General features: G+C 46.6%; 1 protein-coding gene across 1 annotated transcript; it reads left to right on the top strand.

Annotated features, from left to right (window-relative positions):
• The first annotated feature begins 18,761 nt into the window (after window positions 1-18,761).
• Window positions 18,762-21,212, top strand: LOC130109865 (protocadherin beta-16-like). The gene has a single exon (XM_056276839.1). The coding sequence runs from the start codon at window positions 18,762-18,764 to the stop codon at window positions 21,210-21,212; it is 2,451 nt and encodes an 816-aa protein (XP_056132814.1).
• The last annotated feature ends 522 nt before the right edge of the window (window positions 21,213-21,734 follow it).

The following is a 21,734-nucleotide window of genomic DNA, read 5'->3' as shown; positions in this document are numbered from 1 at the left end:
CAATTTCCTCCACTTTTGTACGTCACCCTGTGTTCCTCCCTCTTCTTGAACTATGTATTCACCACAGCCATTTCCATCCTTTTCGCAAAATCCACCACCACCATCTGTCCTTCCACATTTCTCTCCTTGACACCATACCTACAGATCACCTCCTCATCACCTCTGTTCCCTTCACCAACATGTCCATTGAAGTCCGCTCCAATCACCACTCTCCCCTCCTTGGGTACCCTCTCCACCGCGTCTTCCAACTCACTCCAGAATTCTTCTTTCTCGTCCATCTCACACCCTACTTGCGGGGCATATGCGCTGATAACATTCGGCGATACACCTTCGATTTCCAGCTTCATACTCATCACTCTGTCTGACACGCTCTTCACCTCCAGCACACTCTTGACATATTGTTCTTTCAGAATTACCCCTACCCCATTTCTCCTCCCATTTGCACCATGGTAGAAGAGTTTGAACCCACCTCCGATACTCCTGGCCTTACTCCCCTTCCACCTGGTCTCTTGCACACACTATTATATATATATATATATATATATATATATATATATATATATATATATATATATATATATATATATATATATATATATATATATATATATATATATATATATATAGTGGCGAACGTAGAAGTAATGACAAAGGTAACCTTTCAGTCTCCTTTATTGAACTCATGCAGAGACGGGAACTTGTATCTCCCGCAGCACGGGCGACATCGCTAACCGCTCGACTAAAGGGTCCGACCCGTTAGCCAAGGGCTAACGTGTCTACTTATCCATGCACGTTACACTACCCCCCTCCGATGGAGGGATTCGCCACAGCCGGAACGCGAACCCGGATCTCCCGCACGACGAGCGACAACGTTAACCAGTCGACTAAAGGGTCCATCCATGCACGTAATGTGCATGGATAAGTGCTGTATCTGTGTTGTTTTGTGTTGCGAGTAAACGGAATTGACTCGACTCGATGTCTCCGTCTCCTCATTCCTGCACTCCCACATTGGTGACCCCGCACGTTGATAACGAGCATGTCGACCCAAAACGATGACAACACCGCCACAGCTCCGAGTGATGCTAACGGTATGGCTTATGCTAGCGCTAGTATCTCAGCAGCAACGGTGAAGTTGCCCGATTTTTGGCAGTACAGTCCCCGGCCATGGATTCAGCACATTGAAGCCCAGTTCGAGCTGAGAGGAATAACACAGGACGTTACGAGGTATTTCCATGTGGTGGCGGCGTTAGATGCCCAGACGACGGCCTGAGCTGTGGGGCTACTGGAAGCCCCTCAAGCCACTCAAGGCATTCCTTTTGCAGCTCTTCGAGCTGTCGGAGATTGAGAAGGCGGATCGCCCGTTGTCACTCAACGGACTCGGCGATGGCAAACCTTCCGAGCTGCTGGAGAAGATGTTGGCCATTTTGGGCTCGGCGGATCCCTCCTTCATTTTCACCCATAATTTTCTACGGCAGCTCCCAGCTCCTGTGCGCACAGCGCTAGCCAGCTCCCCCCTCTCCTCCACCAAAGACTACCGCGCCAACCGGCAGCAGTTCGTTCATACGATGCTCCCCACCCAGACCTTGCCCCCGCCTCTGGAGGACGCAGCGGGCACCGCGGCTGCGGTGGCTGCTCGCCGCCAGCGTGACAGCGGGCTGTGTTATTACCACAACAGGTTTGGTGCCAGGGCCAAGCAGTGTCGCCCGCCATGCAGCTTCAGTGTCCAGGGAAACGGCAGGGCCGGCGCTGAACAGCAAGCTGTTGTTTATCAAGTACGCCTGCTGGTCGATTCGGGCGCTCAGCGTAGCATCCTGCCTATGTAGCGAATTCGGGGGGCAGTCCGGGAACCGTCGCCACAGCCGTGACGTGAACCCGTGGCGCCCACACCGCAAGCGACAACGTTAACCAGTCGACTAAAGGGCCCGACCTGTTAGTCGAGGACCAACGTGTCTACATATACATGCACGTTTTACTACCCCCCTCCTTCGGGAAGCGCGTCCTCGCTCTTCAGCTCCCTCACACCTCTGGGCGCACGCGCTTCCGATGACCTCACGGTCTCACCATCCCACTTCTGACACCAATGTAGCGGATTCGGGGGCAGTCTGGGAGACCGTCGCCACAGCCGGGACGCGAACCCGTGTCTCCCACTCCGCAAGCGACAGTGTTAACCAGTCGACTAAAGGGTCCAACCCGTTAGTCAAGGACCAACGTGTCTACTTATCCATGCACGTTACACTGCCTGCATCGGCCGCGGACACCACGGCCGGCGGACGTGTCTGTTCTGAAAACAATAGGTCTTATGAATACATTTTAATTGCTACTTTAGGTATACAACATAGCAATGAGCAGATGTAATGGTTATTAAAATGCTGTAATTCTGAATGCACTGAATGGGAAAAATATATGTTAAAAAACATCCACTAGTTGTGCACTGAGTATAAAAAGATAAGTTAAAATTGCTGAGTTAAAACGCTGTAATTAATTGCAATGCAAGGTTAAAAAATATGATAATTCATGCAAGGTTAAATATGTGGTAATTCGTTGCTTTATAAAAATGATTGAGTTGAAATGCACTCTGATCTGTAGATCAGTTTATCTAGTCAATTTCTCTGACCTTTCAGGTAAAAGAGGGTAAAAAATGGGGGTTACAAGATATAATCTATGTGTTTAAAATGCACAGTCTAATTCCAATATACATTCCATAATGTTTTGGGAAAATACACTTGAAGTTACGTTTTGCAGTGTTTCCTTATTTCGCCAAGTTTAGTTATTAGCCTGTAATCTACTGATCTGTTGTCGATTAATAATACCTTGTTTTGACCTGTAGGGGAATAAAGTGCCGCCTGCGTTCGGCCATTTCGACATTGGACTTGACTGCAGCAATATCGTGCCCGTGTTTTGTTTCTTTCTATTCCCCGTTACAGGTAAGAACGATAGATGTAATATGTTTCACGGTGTGTATATGTTTTCTGTGCTACAAGGAACATGCAGGGAGTAATATATCCGTGTCTGCAGCAATTTCAGCATGCGAAATTAGTTTGGCTAATCTGGAAATGTTGCTCTGCTGTAGCATGCTAGCTAGCTGGGTTACGTCGGCAGCAGCGCCGTAGAAACGTAACGGTCGCCATTTAGTGAGGAAGCGTCTCATGACAAAACGTTTGCTCTGCATTCATTTTACATGATATGGTTACAATAGTAATGCTAAAATGTTGCAATTTACGATATCCCTTGAATGTGCAAATGCAAAATCACTTTTATTTGTCCAAAGGAGTTGAATCAAGTGCAACTGGACTTGGTATATATCCGTAAAGACGTTTCGCCTCTCATCCAAGAGGCTTCCTCAGTTCGTGCCATTCTGACTAGACCAAGCTAGTTTGACTGGCTGGTGATGAGATTCAGAATTTATCCTCTAGGAGTCGTTGTCAGAGCTATTGATATGCGTGGCTCTTTGTGTCCCGATGTTTAACAACGCCCGTCGCTAACAGAGCCATAGATATGATATAGCGACGGTTTTCCTTGTGCTACTTGCCACACTTGTTTGTCACTCTAGTCACGTGAAATGCCAGATACCCACATGTGCCCTTACGTACTACCATATATTTCCCCCCTTTGAGGCCTACAAGGCCTCAACCTTGCTTTAAAACCTCTTTGTCCTTCATTTACTTACACTTTCTTTTTCTTCCAACTTGACTCTTACTCTCTCACTTTTGTTCTTATTGTTCCTTACTATTTTTTTTCTAAAGTGCTTTAAGCACTGCTAGCATCTCTACCTACGATCAGCCATGATAATCTTTCTTTCATACAGTATATCATACACTAACTAGTTTTTTTTTCATTTTTCATAAACACTCATCCTTGTTATGACAGGGCAGAGTTCAGTCTACTGGGAGTGCCATTCTCACAGTAGGGTAACGTCACTGTCACCCTAATTTTTGTGCGGTTTCTTGAGCTTAGGGATATGAGAGCGCCTAGTGCAGTTTCTCACCCTTCCCTGTGCACCAGTTACAAAACGGGGGACAGATCAGTTCCCTTTCTGTGTGTTGGGCGTTGTTGTGCTGTCATCTATCTCTGCTGGTTCTGTTGCCAATAAGATCTGGAATGGCCTGGTCCACCTCTGTTGCTTCCAATCCTTTCTTCTTAGGTCCTTCACCACTATCCAGTCCCCTGGCCTCAAGCAATGTAGTGGTCTGGATGCTGGCTGGGGAAAGACTACTTTAACCTGCTTGTGGATATCAGAAAGCACAGGGGAGAGGTCTGCACAATAACATAACATTTCATCTTCACAATAGCTAGTTTGTGGGAGTTGCCGTTTAACAGGTCCAATCCCAGTGTCGAGTGGTATATTTTCCATAATGCTGGTCAGCCGGGTCTTTCACCCTGTCACTGACGTGTTTTGAGAAACTGAGTCCTATTCTACAGTTGTCTTATTGTACAGTTGTTCACTCAATATCCTCCTTCTCATCTCGGGGTGTTCCACTTCCTCCTGAGGACCCTCATGTAGATGTAGTCGCCTGGCTGGATCTGGTTTGGGACCTGGTCTGTAAACCACTCCTTCTCCTTACTCTTTTCCTGTTGATAGATAACTCGATGGACATTAGACAGTTGCTTCACATGCAATTTTATTTAATTTTCCAATACCCCCAAGTTAGGTCCCTTTTGCATGCATCTGTACAGCGGTGTAGGCATGGGCCAGCTTGTTAGCATTTCATGCGGGGTTAGTTGCGTTTTGCGGTTAGTCGGGGACCTATATGCCATTAAAGCAAGCGGTAATGCATCTACCCAGTTCAGTTTAGTATCAGCACATATCTTATTTAGCTTGGCTTTTATTGTTCCATTCACCCTTTCCACCATCCCTTGTGATTGAGGGTGGTAAATATATCCTAGCCTTTGCTTTATCCCTAACTTCTGATACATTCCTTTAATAGTTTTCTCTACAAAGGCCTTACCATTGTCTGAGCTTAGCAAAGATGGTATCCCAAATCTAGGGATTACTTCTCTACATAAAATTTTTATGACTGTGTCAGCATTCTGATGTTTGGCTGGAGTGGCTTCTACCCATCTACTGAATCGATCTTCCACTACCAGCATGTATCTTTTTCCCTGAATCGGCTTTATCATGTCTACGAAATCTATTGTGATGTGTTTGAATAGTCCCTCCGGATGATAGGGATGCGTCCAATTGGGGTAGTTATACCTTTTCTAACATTGTTTTTATGCAGATTTCGCATTGTCCTAGTACTGCATCTACCTGTGTTTTAGTTATGGTGACCAGAATCCCAATTGTGCTATTTTTCTTAGTACCCCCCCCTTGCACAGTGGTCAATACTATGTGCATCCAAAATCACTAGGGAGAGTAGGTCAACTGTTGCAACCAGGAGACCTTCATGATTTCTCCATATGCCCTGTGAGTTTTGGGAAGCCCCCCCTTTGTTGCCATAGCAACTGCTCCACATTTGATGCCGCTGCTTGGATATCAGCAATATCCTTTTTCTGTGATTTCTGTTGTCATTTCTGCAGTTAATGCTAATTGTGCTGTGACTGATGAGGTTGCAGCCCTTTTGGTGGCCTTGTCTGCAGCATTGTTTCCAACTGTTTCTTTTGATTTGTCTTTTTTGTGTGCTTTGCATTTTATAATTGCTATTTGTTTTGGCTGCATCATCGCCTCTATCAGTGCCATGACTTGCTCATGATGCTGTATGGGTGAACCCTCAGTCTTCTTACTTACTGACATGGAGATCTTTACCTTGATGAAGTTTTTATCTAAGCTATGCCAGATATTGGGATTTTCTGTTTTTCCCTATTTCTTGGACTGTGCCTCCAACACCATTGGTCCCAAGTGTTTTGACTCATAGTCAGGATTTTTCAATAATGAAATATGAATAGCATGGAGCACTTTGAACTGGGTTTTGAGATACGGATTTGTTTCAATTTGATAGCTGCACCTTGTTTCCCAATTATTATGGCTGCAGCGTTAATCTGCACATTAGGTGGTTGCTCTTTTATCCATTTGTCATTAAGCATTACATTGCTTTGTTCATGGTATTGCAGGGTGCAATGGTAGTCCAGAAAGGGGGTGACTACCTGTGGTATCTGTGCCCGAATAAAGGGTAGCCATTTGTTTACTACTTCCTGCACGTCCTGCTGCATCTGTCCTAACCAAAATACAGTTGTTGTGCTGCCTGTTCCTAGCACTGGCATCTGCAAGGCTTTGTTGCATATGTAGATTCCGTCTGATGTGCATGAGATTCTACATCCTAACTTGCACAATGCATCTCTCCCTAATAGATTGACTGGAGTGCTATCTGATATTAATATAGGGATGTGTATTTCTTGATTATTCACAGCTAGGGATACAGGTTCTGTGGTGGGAATCAGCTGCACCTTACCCGAGAATCCAACGGTCTTGACAAATTGTCCAGACCGGGGGGGGGGGGGGGTGAGAGGCATAAGAGCGTGAGACACAGGTGTAGGCGGCCCCTGTATCTGTCATCACTGGTGTATTTTTGCCTTCAATTTGAACCTGAAGCATTGGTTCACTATCAGCTCCCCTTGAGATCATGGGCAGCTGATTTTCCCCCATTAGATCCTCTGGGCATCCCTAGTACCCCTGGTTGGTGCCCTGCCAAATATTGACAGGTCCCGAGTGGGGTCTCATGTCCTGCTGTGGTGCTTGTGGCCATCGTTGTGTGGGGCATTCGTTTCTCAGATGCCCAATCTGTCCGCATCCCCAGCAGGCCCTCGGTCCATTGTTGGGTTTTCTTCCCGGCCTCCTTCCTCAGGATGGTCCTGGGTGTCCTCTACCCCACCACCCTTGGTATCCTTCTCTTGGATAAGGAGGTTGTTGATATATGACCATTGGATGATGTTGCAAGGCTTGTATCCATTTTTCTGCTCCCTCATGCAGGTCAGGGAGCTTGTTAATAAGACCACTCATGTCCATTAATGTCCATGGAGTATACTGCATGACTCTCCCTTTTACCAATATAGGAGCCATAATGTCACTTTCCCCCCCTCCTTGGGAGAATGAAGACTCCAGGCAGAGGGGTCCAGTCCCAACAGCCCAGTCCCCACTCCACCCGCACTCACCCTCCCCTCCTCTGAGGTGAATGTAAATGAGCCGGTCAGGGTCCAGGTGGTGCAGCTGCTCTTCACCCTATAAGGAGTCCCTTTCTCTCCTCTGAACCTTATCTGCTTTAGTTGTTCTGCTATCTCCTCTGCCTCCCTCATAACATACTCCTGTTGCATTCATAATGTGATTCAAAACACAACTTAAAACTTGTAGAAATTGCAGGAAAGTAGAGATGGACAATTTCTCTAATTGACTACACGAACGCGTGTTATCTTTTATTTTATTCACAAACCAACAACCCAAGCAACATGATGCTGCTCCAACCAATCATCGCCGTAGCTCACCCCGTCAACCTGGAAACACATTTTCTTAAAGCGACCAGAACCTATTATGGTGAATTATGTCCATAGAGTCCGCTACATACGTCCCCACATAATTCACCATAATAGAAAAAGTCAACATGGAGGGGGGCAGATAGCCCGGCTGCAACGGCTTCACCAAATAGGTGCGGAAGCCCGGGGGGGGGGGGGGATACAGTAGAGGCCTTAGGGACCCTGCGGCGGTGTGGGGGTAGGGTGCTCATCCAGGCTCTGGTCATCTCCCGGCTGGACTACGGCAACTCCCTCCTTGCTGGTGCCCCGGCGTCATCCATCAGACCTCTTGAGCTTGTTGAGAAAGCTGCAGCTCGTCTGGTGTTCAACCGCCCTAAGTTCTCCCACACAACTCCCCTTCTCATGTCCCTACACTGTCTCCCAGTAGCTGCTCGCATCCAGTTTAAGACTCTGGTGCTAGCTTCCAGGGCAGTGAAAGGAACAGCTCCTTCCTATCTCCAGGCCATGGTCAAGCCCTACACCCCTGCCCGACCACTTCACTCTGCTGCCTCAGGACGCCTGGTTGCCCCGTCGCTCAGAGGCCCCTGGTGCCGATCGACCCGGTTACGGCTCTTTTCTGTCCTGGCCCCACAGTGGTGGAATGAACTCCCCACTGATGTCAGGACAGCGGAGTCGCTGCCCATCTTTCGGTGCAGGTTGAAAACTCACCTCTTTAAGAACTACTACCCTGCTACTTGTTCTTAGCACTTATTGTATTCACTCATTTAAAAAAATAAAATAAAAATAAAATCTCTTTCTTGCACTTTTACTTTAGCACAGGTTTTGGTCTTAGATGCTTGTTTAGATGCACTTATGACCTCTGATGACTAGTAGTTCCCCTGATTTCCTATGTTAAATGCACTTATTGTAAGTCGCTTTCTATAAAAGCGCCGGCTAAATCAGCGTTTCTCAAACCTCTCCTGGCGGACCACTTGTCCTGCATGTTTTAGATCTCTCCCTGCTCCAACACAGCTGATTCAAATGATCAACTCGTTATGAGCTCCCGAAGCTGCCTAATAACAAAACTGATAATTTAAATCAGCTTTGTTGGAGCAGGGAGAGATCTAAAACATGCAGGACAATTGGTCCGCCAGGAGAGGTTTGAGAAACGCTGGGCTAAATGACTGTAATGTAATGTAATGTAGGGTGGGGGATGGAGAAACCTTCGGGTCCTTGTTTGGGGGGTGGGGCAGTGTAGGCGGAGGCCCCTGCTGTGGGGGCTGGGCATGTCCAACAGGTCGGTCCAAGTTCAGGTGAGCCGGTTTGAGGCGATCCACTGAAATACGTTCTGGCTTGTTGCCGACTTCCACGACAAAGTGCTTGTTCCTGGTCTCCAGGACATGGAATGGCCCATTGTAGGGAGGCTGCAGGGGTCCACAGTGGGTGTTGTGGCGGATGAAAACGTGTTCCACCGACTACAGTCTTCCGGGGATGTGAGACTGTGGGAGGCCGTGTTGCGAAGTGGGGACTGATGTGAAAGCGCTGGCATTATCCAGGAACGTGGTCCGTTGATGAGCTGCAGACCAGGGAACTGTGGTGTTGGCGACAATATCCCCTGGGACCTGCAGCAGCTGTCTGTAGACCAGTTCAGCAGACGAGGACCGGAGGTCCTTCTTAGGGGTGTTCCTGATGCCCAACATGACCCACGGCAGCCTGTCGACCCAGCTGCTATCCTTGAGGCTGGCCCAAAGAGTGGCCTTCATAGAGCGATGAAACTGCTCGCACAACATATTGGCTTGCGGGTGGTATGTATGCGGTGGTGTGGTGGAGATTCACCCCTATGCTGTCTGCGTTCCAGAGCTCAGACGCAAACTGTGATCCCTGGTTCGAGGAGAGGTCAGATGGAGTGCCGAACTGGGCGACCCAGGTCCCGATGAACGCCCGAGCTATGTTGGTGAACGTTGTTGGTGACAGTGGGACGGCTTCTGGCCATCGAGTGGTCCTGTTCACCATGGTGAGGAGTTAAGTAAAACAGTGGAAGGGGGACAGAGAGCTCACTAGGTCCACGTTTACAAGGTCAAATCTCCTTTCAGGCACTGGGAACTGTCCCAGGGGGGCTCTGGTGTGGCGGTGCACTTTAGAGCGCTGACACTCCATGCAGTTGTCAGCCCAGTCTCTCACATCTTTTTTGAGCCCGTGCCAGATGAACTTGGCCACCACTAGTCCTCAAGACGGCTTTTTGCCAGGGTGGGAGATGCCATGGACAGCGTCAAAAACACGCCACCTCCAGTCAGTGGGAATGACGGGCCGGGGCTGACCCGTGGAGACATCGCACAGGAGCGTGGTGCCAGCGTCGTCAAAAGCCACATCCTCTAACTGCAGCCCTGTGACAGCTGTCCTGAAAGCCTGCACGTCCGGGTCGTTAGCCTGGTCAGCTGCTATGCGGGCACAGTCAAGACCCAAGTGGACGGCCCCGCAATGGCCTGGGGGAGGCAGTTGGCAACGAGGTTGGTATTGCAAGCAACATGCTGTACGTCCGTGGTAAACTCCAAGATGTAGGAGAGCTGTCGTTGCTGGCAGGCGGACCATGGCTCAGCCTCCTTGACCATGGTGAACGTCAGTGGGTTGTGGGCCACAAACGCCGTGAACTGGCGGGCCTCCAGCAGGGAATGGAAGTGTCGAACAGTGAGGTAGAGTGCGAGGAGCTCCCGATCGAAGGTGCTATACTTCTGTCTGCTGGGGTGTAACTGTCTGCTGAAGAAAGCGAGTGGCTGCCAAGTGCCGTTGACCTACTGCTCGTGCACCGCCCTGACTGCGTAGTCCGAAGCGTCTGTGGTAATGGCGATCGGAGCCTTGGATGATGGGTGCGTGAGCATTGTTGCATCAGCCACAGCAGTCTTAGCATCCACAAATGCCTTGTCCCTCTCCGCGGACCAGTCCACAGTGTGTTCAGTGGCTTTGCCTTTCAGGGCCTCATACAGTGGTTGCATGAGTTGAACAGCTTGGGGGATAAAGCAGTGGTAAAAGTTCACCATGCCGAGGAACTCCTATAGGGACTTGACTGTGAGTGGTTGTGGGAAATTCACGACGGCATCCACCTTTGACGGGAGGGGTACCATCCCGTCTTTGGTGAGTCGGTCTCTAAGGAAGTCGATGGTGGTCAGCCTGAACTGGCACTTGGCAGGATTGACGATCAGCCCCTTCTGGCTGAGCCACTCAAAAAGAGTCCAGAAGTGGGACAGGTGTTCCGCCTTGGAGGTGCTGGTGATGAAGATGTCGTGTAGATAGACGAAAACGAAAGGCAGGTCCCGTAGCACCGAATCCATGAGGCGCTGGAATGTCTGTGCTGCGTTCTTGAGGCCGAACGGCAAGCACAGGATCTCTAACAGTCCAAATGGGGTGATCACCGCCGTTCTGGGGACATCCAGTGGGTGGAATGGCATCTGATGGTATCCACGGATGACGTTCACTTTGGAAAAGATGACTTTTCCAGCCAGGTGGGCGGCTACATCCTGGATGTGTGGGACTGGGTAGCGATCTGGTGTCATTGTATTGTTGAGTCGGCGTTATCGGCGGTAGTCACCGCACAGGCGCCATCCGCCACCAGGCTTCGGGACGATATGGAGGGGTGAAGCCCACAGGCTCCCTGGCGATGGTGAGCTTGGCCGGGTCAAGGCACCAAGCCCGAGCATATGGGCCATTGTGGCGATGTGTTGCTCCACTGTGTTGCTGGCTGCGTGAGGACCGGGAACTCAGCGAGAAGCCTGAGAATATCATCTGTGGTGGAGAGCATGCTACACAGTCTGATGGAGTCTGCTCCGCTGAGAATACACACATACGAAGAGAAAGTGACAGCTCGATCAAGCGGCAGTGTTTGACATCCACCAGCAGCCCATAGGCGCATAGGAAATCCACACCGAGGAGGGGGACGGCCCCTTTTGCCGTGACAAAGTCCCAACAGAACCGCTGTCCTCCAAAACACAGCTCCATGTACCTAGTGCCATAAGTGCGGATGGGGCTGCCTTAGCGGCTTCCATGGGGGGCATATCCGCAGGACAGGATGTCTACTCTCGATGCGGGCAGGACACTCCTCTACGCGCTCGTGTCGCACAGGGACCACCATCCAGAAATGGTGGCCACTACTGATTGCCGGCCCCCGGCATTTCCCGCTGCGCTGAAACTGCATGGAGATCGGCACCGCCTGGCCGTGCTGTTGACCAGCCAGGAAAAACTTATCAGCCTCTTTGGCCAGAGCAAGACAGTCAGTGATGGCAGTGTTGGCTAAAGCAGCCCGTACCTGAGAAGGCAGCTGTCGCAGAAACAGTTGGATGAAGAGGAAGTCGGGCTTGTGCTCTCCCAGGGGATCCAGCATCCTGTACATAAGTTCAGACGGCTTACTGTCACCGAGGCCTTGTAGAGAGAAAAGCTGGCTGGCCCGCTAGCATCACAAAGTTCAAAAGTTTTCAACAGGTGAGGCTTCAGTGTCTTGTATTTATCCTGCTGCGGAGGATTTTTGAGGAGGCTCACCACTCTGGTTGCTGTAGAACTGCCGAGAGCCAACACCACATAATAGCTTTTTGTGGCGTCCGCGGTGAGTTCCCCCAGTGCGAACTGCGCTTCTGTCTGGGCGAACCAAGCTGAGGCTGACGACTCCCAGAACTCCGGCAGTTTGAGAGAAACTGCATAAGTAGTCATGTTCAGAAAGAGTCGTCTCTGGAAACGTCTAGCAGACAAACATCGGGGTCACCAATGTAGAAATTGCAGGAAAGTAGAGACAGACAGGTTCTCTCATTGACTACACGAGCGTGTGTATCTTTTATTTTATTCACAAACCAACAGCCCGAGCAACATGGCACTGCTCCAACCAATCATTGCCGTAGCTCACCCTGTCAACCCAGAAACACTTTTTCTTAAAGCGACCAGAAACTATTATGGTGAATTATGTCCATAGAGTCCGCTAGAAACTTAAATGTGTTTTTGGACATCTTCCATATGCATGCCAATATGCAGAATATCAATTTTGTGGAGTAATAGCATAGCCAGTGTAGAGATTGGGGTGATCTCCATGGAGTGGAATGGAAGAACACCAGGCAAACATCTTCATTGCTCAGCTGTATTTTTATTGAGGACAGCCATTGTTGTGATACAGGTCATGGTTCCAGCAACGAAAAGCGGATTATCACAAAAATTGGTGACGACGGTTCACACGAGCATCTACCCAATACCACAGTAAAACCAGAACTTGCCCCTCAACGGAAGTAATGTGTCACAAAATGGACGCCTAGGCAGCGGTCATTACACCAGGCTGTTGACCCAGAGAGATGGAAGCTACACCTGTCAAACAGGATGTTCCAGACCAGGTCCTGACTGTGGCCACCCTGCATAATCGGCTTGCAGTGGCATATACACAGACACTCCCCAACCTCTGATATGTAGCCAGATTCCATGGTCACATTCACTGCCACCTTTCAGAGGTCACATTTTACTGTGCTAAGGGATTTTCTTTCTGGACGTGGATGTGTGCTTGAAAGAGGAGACAGACAGGATAGGTTGAGAGAAACACAGACTAATTTGTCTATCTCTAGGCTTTGTATCAAGGGCATGACTCAACAGACACTAGGGAGATATTAATGTGTCTGACTAGACGAAATGGAATGCAAATGCTATCTCTTCCAATTAGAGTAAAGACAGATGAGTTTGATTAGAACAGAATAACAGCATGGACCCGGCTTATCAGTTCCATCAGCATGGCTGACCAAGCGTCATTATAGGCTATCAGGTTGAAACAAAGCTTGTCTCTTCTTTGGCCAACCACTCACATCAGCATAACCTTCACTTATTTCAATCTACGCCTTACAATGGACTCCACAGAGAATTGGGTATTATGTAATAATTTACCTTTTTTTTGTATTTTTACTCTCACATCTGCCTAAAATGACAAAGAAGCTCTCGGACTTCATTTCCCATAATGCACTATACTAGTCACACGAGCCACCCTCTTAGAGAGAGGTTGTGTTGGATGAGGAAGGAGAGATAGAACTGTATGTGGGAGAAGGAGAGAGGAGAGTGAGTCTGATGAGTGTGAAAACGAAAGTGGTGTATAGCTGTATAAGAGGGGAGGAAGTGAGAAGACCGGCTGCGGAGAAAGTGTGGACGAGGGTTGTGAATGAGATGGATGTAAGGAGGATATGGAGGAATCTGAGAGTGAAGTGGAACAGTGTTGAACGAGAATTTTTATTTTTTTAAATTTTTTTTATTAAGGCACAATAGGGTGTTCAATAATGTAATAATCAGTAAGTTTGATGTGAATGTGAAGAAAGAATGTGATGTGTGTTGTGTGGGAGTGGAAACATGTATGGTTGAGTTTGTTGAATGTTATGAGGTGGAGGGACACATGTTGAAAATGAAGGAATTAATAAGTAGATGTTGGAGAGGTGGGTTTGTTGACAGAATGGAATGGATAGAACTGTGGTTGGTTGGGGTCGCTGGCAAAGTGAACGGATATATTGATAATTTATTATGTTTTAAGCCATGCAAGGTTTGCTGTCAAGCTAAAGAGGAATTTAGCCCATTATGAAAAGAGAAAAGCTGAGGTGTGGAATATTTTTAGGAGTATAATGGAAAGAGATGTTAATATGTTGTATGGTTCTGTTAGAGAAGAAGAGTTTGTTGGTGGATTTGTAGAGGGGAGCACTTTTGTTGTGATTGGGGAAGGAGGGAGGGTAATGTTGGATTTGGTTAAACAGTATACTGTGTGTGGTATATGTGTATTTTTTGTTTGATTTCTTTAATTTGGTGCTGGTGGTGGTGGTGGTGGTGGGAGGGAGGGTCTGTAGGCCGGAAGCCATGCCAAGGCCTCCAGGTTACCTCACTATTTTCTGTTTTGTCTACCTGCGTTGTAATCTTTGATTCCGTAGAGTTCAATGGGTTTGTGAAATGCTTTATTTCCCTATTGGTTTGGTATATATGTGTTGTAATTTGAATGTTTTTTATTCTTCTATAGAATAAAAGAAAGGGAAAAAAAAGATCACCTGGACCCTACAATATGAAGCTCGTAGTGTATTTGTCGATGGGTAACGTTAACATATGTCGACCAATCCGCCCAAAACACAATCTCCTCTAAGCTACGTGAAGGTGGTTTCTATACATAACCCTGTTATCCGAACATACATGTGACTAAAGCCTTTCGGTGGATTCTTCCTGTGGCGTTAGGGTTGGGATAACTAGAGGAGTGCTATGCTAAAGGCGCCCTCTGCTGTAAAAAACAACACAGTACATCACTGCGTTCTCTGACCCACAGTCCGTAACTGCATAATTGTGTCATTTTAAAGTTCATCCCCTAATTGAGTTTTTCTGAGTATAAAAATCTCTTTCAGAGAGACAAGAATCGAAATGACAATCACCAAATAGACTACATCTGAGGACTTGGCACTGGTGTGGACAAACATATCGACAATATAGGTAGGAACACACTATATAGTATTACACGCTGCACAACTTCTGAGTGCAAGAGAATGCTGAAAGAATCAGTGAGTAGGTAAATTATACCCCTAACTGCATTCAGCCTTGATGTGCAGCATGTCATATAGTATATATATATGGAGAACATATGGTAAATATGACTTCTAGGACCACTTGACCATAAGAGAGCTCTTACACATAAAGGAAGACAATCACGGAAAAGGTTTTTGTCATCAGTTATCTATTGACATTTTGAAAGTAAAGCTATGGACGATTGTGGAAGTCTTATTATCATCGTTTAAATCTTAAGTTCATCCATCCTGTGTGTACATAGGGCACAACACATACATTTGTATATATAGAGTTATAGATACCCCATCCATCAATTTACACAAAATGGCTTGGTCCAGCCCTCTCAGGAATGGCAATTCAGGGAATTACAAACAGCTGACATTGTTTATAGACCCAAGTGTGGCTTCATGTCTCCTAAAATAAAAACGTGTCTATAATTTTTTGTTTTGTTTTGCAGCACCCCTGATACTACACTCCACTCAAAGGTTAAACTGTGTGACTGATTGTTGTCAGCACATGGCATGTCCAGAGTTATTGTACATGGGGATGACAGAGGGGCGGCAAAGAGACATTTAAGGATAGCTTTGACACGTTAATGTATTAGTGGATTACTCTGTGTGTGATTGTGATCTGATGACTAATTTGCTCAGTATTTACTTACAGTTTTGTTTTGATATGAAATTCTAAGAAGACTTAATGCATGGACTGTGCAATAATGCCAGTCCTGTGCAATATATTGTATATTTCCCTTACACAATAAAGATTAATAAAGGTGTGTGCGTGTGAGAGAGAGAAAGAGAGAGAGAGAGAGAGAGAGAGAGAGAGAGAGAGAGAGAGAGAGAGAGAGAGAGAGAGAGAGAGAGAGAGAGAGAGAGAGAGAATCTACAACTTAGCACAAACACAATGCTAACCTGGTCACTCGGTTATAACCCTCATCACATTACAATCTAACAATTATGCTTGATCATGACACTTACTGTAGCTTCAAACTTATCTTACTATTTGCATGTCAATACATAAGTTTAAATGTTAAGAAAAATAAACACTCTTAGGCTGAGGAAAACATGATTCTCTAGAGCATGATGAGCAAGGCTAATATCAAAGTACAGATCAACTACATACTTTAGATTAATGATGTAAGCTACTAAAAACATCACTACTTTCACCTTACTGTTCACTAGCTATCTACAAGTTACACTGCTTCACTTTTTCGTGAATCTTGATGGGCCTCAGCGGTGACGTCATGATTTAAAAGCTTATACGTTATATTTAGACGTACCTGTGCTTTATAGAAGTCAATGGGGGGGGGGCGGGATTGCGTGTCAACCTGCACGCAAAATATGACTTCGGTTCACAGGGGCGTCTGGGTAGTGTACTGGTCTATTCCGTTGCCTGCCAACACGGGGACCGCCGGTTCGAATCCCCGTGTTACCTCCGGCTTGGTCGAGCACGGAGACAAAATTGGCTACAGACACAATTGGCCGTGTCTTCGGATGGGAAGCCGGATGTGGGTATGTGTCCTGGTCGCTGCACTTGCACCTCTGGTCGGTCGGGGTGCCTGTTCAGGGGGGAGGAGGAACTGGGGGGATAGCGTGATCCTCCCACGCGCTACGTCCCCCTGGCGAAGCTCCTCACTGTCAGGTGAAAAGAAGCGGCTGGCGACTCCACATGTATCGGAGGAGGCGTGTGGTAGTCTGCAGCCCTCCCGCGACCGGGACGGCTCGGAAGAATGGGGTAATTGGACGGGTACAATTGGGGAGAAAAAGCCCCCCCCCCAAAAAAAAATAACGTTGGTCTATGCGCGACACGTAAATTCCGAGTGTGATCTTTTATTTTTTTTGAAAGTGACATTGTCGGCCTCGCTGTCTGAGGACACACATAAAAAAGAAAGGAGGCACGTAAGCAAACCATGAAAGTAAATGTTCAATTGCTCAACAGAGTCACTGGGCCTCCTTTTGTTCCCGGCCGCGAGAGATTTTTGTTCCAGTCGCACTGCGGGAACTCTGCCCTCTGCTTGGTTGAAATTAGTATGAGGGTGGTGTTAGGATTAGAGTTAGCCAATCAGAGGCTTGCGGGCGCTTTCGTCACACAGAAGTTTGACGTAAAGTTTGCTGGGGAAACGGTGCACGCTCTCCGGCTTGGTACGGGAGGACTGGGGCAGCTGCGACCGTTTTTCCTGGCACGTGTTTTTCTGCTGACCACAACAATGGTGCTGAACAGGCTGGCGGTCGCTGTCCCTGGTGCTGAATGTGTGTCTGCCAGCGGGGCTGCGCTCCACGGCGTGTGTGTATGTGCGGGGCACATTTTTCACAAGGTCAGTCCCTCGCAAATCTCGACTCGTATGATACTAACAAATAAAGCCCGGAATCTCGGAAGTTTTGCCTCTCCTTTTGTGCCAGAGGTTGTTAGAAACACCGAGGGTGGTCTGACAGGACGCGGAAGCGGGCCAGGCTAAACTAACTGCTAGTCCATGTGCAGACCAGACCGGCAGTTCCCACAGTCATCCTGGCTGGCGTTCCTTCTCTGGACAGTCGATTTTTTTGGACTGTGTTGCACTGAGGGGACTGTGCTGTTAACAGCTTGTGTGTGTGTTTTTTTTGTTTTTGCTTTGTTCTCTCTGTTTTTGTATGTTTTTTGGTGATGTCGTTTTTGGGAAATTTGGGATGTGTGTTTTTGTCTTTTGTGTCGCACTGCTGTGAGCTGAGAGAAACGGAATTTCGTTTCTTTTGTGTACGCAAGTACATGACAGAAATGACAATAAGCTGTTCCTGATCCCTGATTCTTAACTGCTGATACGTGACATGATGACGGATGATTTGGTTACAGTAAAGTCTAAGAAACGTTTTTGTTTTTTGTTTTTTGTTTTTGAATTTTTCAACAAATGGAAACCAAGTGCCATTTTCAAATCAGAATTTGGAGCCAAACACATAATATGAAGAAATGGAATAATGGATAGGCTACTGAATTCTAACATCCTGAAAATGTAAAACTCTCATTCTACGTTCATGCAGCTATATTTTCAGATTCTATACATATAAGGTAGTTTAAAAGCTATTAATCAAACATGTTCAATTAGAATTGAGTGCCTGCTGGCTACAATGTTTCAAGGGTCCAAATAACTCGTAAACAATAACGTTGGTGGCGCTACAGGATGGGGAGTGAGGAGGAAAGTCGTGATGATGGATACTGATGGGGGTGTGATACGGTGGTGTCTTCCCTCTACGTAGACCATAATTGGAAAACAAAAGCAATCAAACATATGAGGAAAATACATTACCTGTATGAACTAGAAATTGAAAAGGGAAAAAAAACAGACAACAGTAAAAAGCGTTGTTTGTCGTGTGGAGCTAAGGCGCTATGCAAAGTCCTAAAAGGACTTAGTGACAGGAGTTGTTGTAAAACACGCTTTGAGACTTAATAACACGTGGCTTTGTTGAAGATGTGAGCTCAGATAGAGCGGCAGCCAAGAGGAAAGACAGTGGAGAACGTTGCCCATCCGAAATCAAATCTATAACACTTTTCTGTGCTAAATATACAACTTGGAGAGCACACTTGACACTCGAGTACGTGTAGTGCCCTGTGGATGCTCATAAGGTCGCTGTTCACCAACGTAGGACGAGAGGGAGGGAGCCTCCACCTCTTTGTCTTCATATCTCCATTCGCATTACTGTATCGTGCAGAGCTCAAAAGAGACAGTGAAGAAAAACCTGAATGCAATTTTTTGTTGGAAGCCATAATTTTTCTGATTTTTAAAATTATCTTTCATTTTCATTGTATTTTTCTGACCGTGTTTATGCTGAACATTTTATCCCCAAAGGGATATTTATGCTTTCTTTCTTTCTGCAAAGATGGGATACAAAGGAATTTCCTTTGCAGGCTTTATCTTCGGGTTGGCTCTGAACGTTTGTACATTTCATTTCACCAACGGGGACGTCTCGTATTCCTTTCCAGAGGAGATGAGTCAAGGAACCGTTATCGGGAATATCGCCAATGATCTCGGAATGGACGTGAGCAGATTGTCTGCAAGAAAGGCTCGTATAGACACAGAAGGGGACACCAGACAGTACTGTGACATAAATCCGAGTAAGGGGGATTTGATCGTTGCCGAGAGGATCGACAGAGAAGCGCTTTGTGGCAAGAAGGCCTCCTGCCTTTTAAAACTGGACCTGGTACTGGAGAATCCATTGGAGCTGCATCGCGTCAGTCTCCACATACAAGATATCAATGATAACTCCCCGCTCTTTAAAAAGTACGTAATCAAAATGGAGATCCAGGAATCGACAGACAAAGGAGCTCGCTTTTCTTTAGATGAAGCTCACGATGCGGATATTGGAGAGAATGCTGTGAAGGGATATAATTTACCAAAAAATGATCATTTCCTTTTAAATGTTGATACCAAATCAGGTGGACGCAAATCTTGCGAATTGGTGCTGGAAAAAGAATTAGATCGTGAAAATCAACAGGAAATTAATTTAATTTTAACAGCTCTTGATGGTGGTTCTCCTCAGAGATCAGGTACTGTAGTGATACACGTCATTGTACTGGATGCTAATGATAACCCCCCAGTGTTTAGCCAGGCTGTTTATAAAGTAAGTTTACCTGAAAACTCTCCTTTAAATACCGTTGTGGTTACCGTGAGTGCTACTGATGCTGATGAAGGTGTAAATGGAGAAGTGATGTATGAACTCGATCATGTCTCAGAAAACAGCAATGCTTTCTCACTTGATCCAAAAACTGGTGAGGTTAAAGTCAATGGACCAATAGATTATGAGGAAGAGTCTTCATATGAAATAAGAATAAGTGCGAAAGATGGCCTCGGGCTGGCATCATACTCCACTTTAATGATAGATATCGCTGATGTAAATGACAACGCGCCAGTGATATATATAAAATCCATGACCAATCCCATACAAGAGAACATTAAACCTGGTACAGAGATTGGCATTATTAACGTACAGGACAGAGACTCCAGGAATAATCGGCAGGTTCACTGCTCGATTCAAGAAAATTATCATTTCAAGATTGTTCCATCCATCAAAAACTATTATTCATTGGTGACAGCGAGCCCGTTAGATCGTGAACTAGTGTCTGATTACAACATTACAATCACTGCTACTGATGAGGGCTCTCCTCCTCTTTCCTCCTCTAAAAGTGTTCAGTTATCTGTAGCTGATGTCAACGACAACCCACCTGTGTTTGAGGAGCAGTCCTACAACGCCTACGTGACTGAAAACAACAAACCTGGATCTACTTTATGTTCCGTTAGTGCCCTAGACCCAGACTGGAGACAAAACGGTACAGTGATTTATTCTCTTTTACCTGGGGAGGTGAACGGTGCCCCGGTGTCCTCCTATCTCTCCGTTAACGGAGACACGGGGCTGATCCACGCTGTCAGGTCGTTGGATTATGAACAGTTCAGGAGCTTTAAAGTTCACGTGATGGCGAGAGACAACGGTTCTCCTCCACTCAGCAGCAACGTGACCGTCAGTGTCTTCATAACGGATGTGAATGACAACTGTCCTCAGATACTTTACCCCGCCCCGGAGGGACACTCCTTCATGACTGAACTCGTCCCGAAAGCAGCTCACGGGGGCTCTCTAGTGTCCAAGGTGATAGCGGTGGATGCAGACTCCGGACAGAACGCCTGGCTGTCCTATCATATAGTCAAATCCACTGATCCGGGACTTTTCACTATTGGTCTCCACAGTGGAGAGATCAGGACACAGCGGGACATTTCTGAATCTGACAACATGAAACAGAATCTTATTGTGACAGTGAAAGATAACGGACAGCCCTCTCTGTCTGCCACCTGCTCCATGTATTTACTGATTTCTGATAACTTGGCTGAAGTGCCAGAACTGAAAGACATGTCTTATGATGAGACTAACTCCAAGCTGACCTCTTATCTGATCATCGCGCTGGTGTCAGTCTCCACCTTTTTCCTGACCTTCATTATTGTCATCCTGGGTGTGAGGTTTTGTCGCAGGAGAAAACCCAGACTGTTGTTTGATGGAGCGGTGGCCATCCCCAGTGCTTATCTGCCTCCTAATTACGCAGAAGTTGACGGAACGGGGACTTTACGCCGCACTTACAATTATGACGCGTATCTGACAACGGGCTCTAGAACCAGTGACTTCAAGTTTGTGAGATCTTACAATGACAACACATTGCCTGCAGACCAGACTCTGAGAAAGTGTCCCTCTGATTTTGCAGAAGCGTTTGGAGATTCTGATTCGTCCTCGGAGGTAGGACACTATCTCTACTACACACATGCAAACACAAAGCCTCAGCAAATGTGACGGTTTTCCATTCATATTTTCATTTTTTGATTTCTTTCCTAATGCAGATTACACCACCAAATCTGACCACTTAACTTAATGTCTTCCTTTTGTTTTTTATGCATTTACGACACAGGTATTTGCTAACTTAAAATATATATGTTTATCCAATGATGTGAAATATATACCTCTTACTGCAGTAAAATTGCTTTGGCATGTTGCTGTATAATCTACTTCGGCAGCTGAGGGAAAAGTGTTGTATTTCAATGTAAACACTACATCTGGATTGGTCCTAAAGCCTCATTGCGGTTCCAGCATCACGAATATTGATTCATGTATTTTGTGTGTGTTGTGTAACCACGACACGTCACTTAACCACCAGTTGATTGACACTACCAAGGCTATACCAGCTACATTCCTCGCCAGGTAGCATAGGCCAGTGTTTCCCCACCCAGTCCTCAAGGAACCCCTGTCCTGCAGATTCTCTTTGCAACCATGAATAGGTACCTGTTTGTAGTTATTCAACCAATCAGCAATGAATTA

This window comes from Lampris incognitus, chromosome 1 (assembly GCF_029633865.1).
Source record: "Lampris incognitus isolate fLamInc1 chromosome 1, fLamInc1.hap2, whole genome shotgun sequence".
In the NCBI taxonomy this organism is placed as follows: Eukaryota; Metazoa; Chordata; class Actinopteri; order Lampriformes; family Lampridae; genus Lampris; species Lampris incognitus.
The sequence above is the reverse complement of the archived record's forward strand: the minus strand, read 5'-3'. Positions and strand labels throughout refer to the sequence as shown.

Excerpts from the sequence above, each read along its gene's own strand:
- LOC130109865 (XM_056276839.1), top strand. The coding sequence starts at position 18,762 with ATGGGATACAAAGGAATTTCCTTTGCAGGCTTTATCTTCGGGTTGGCT.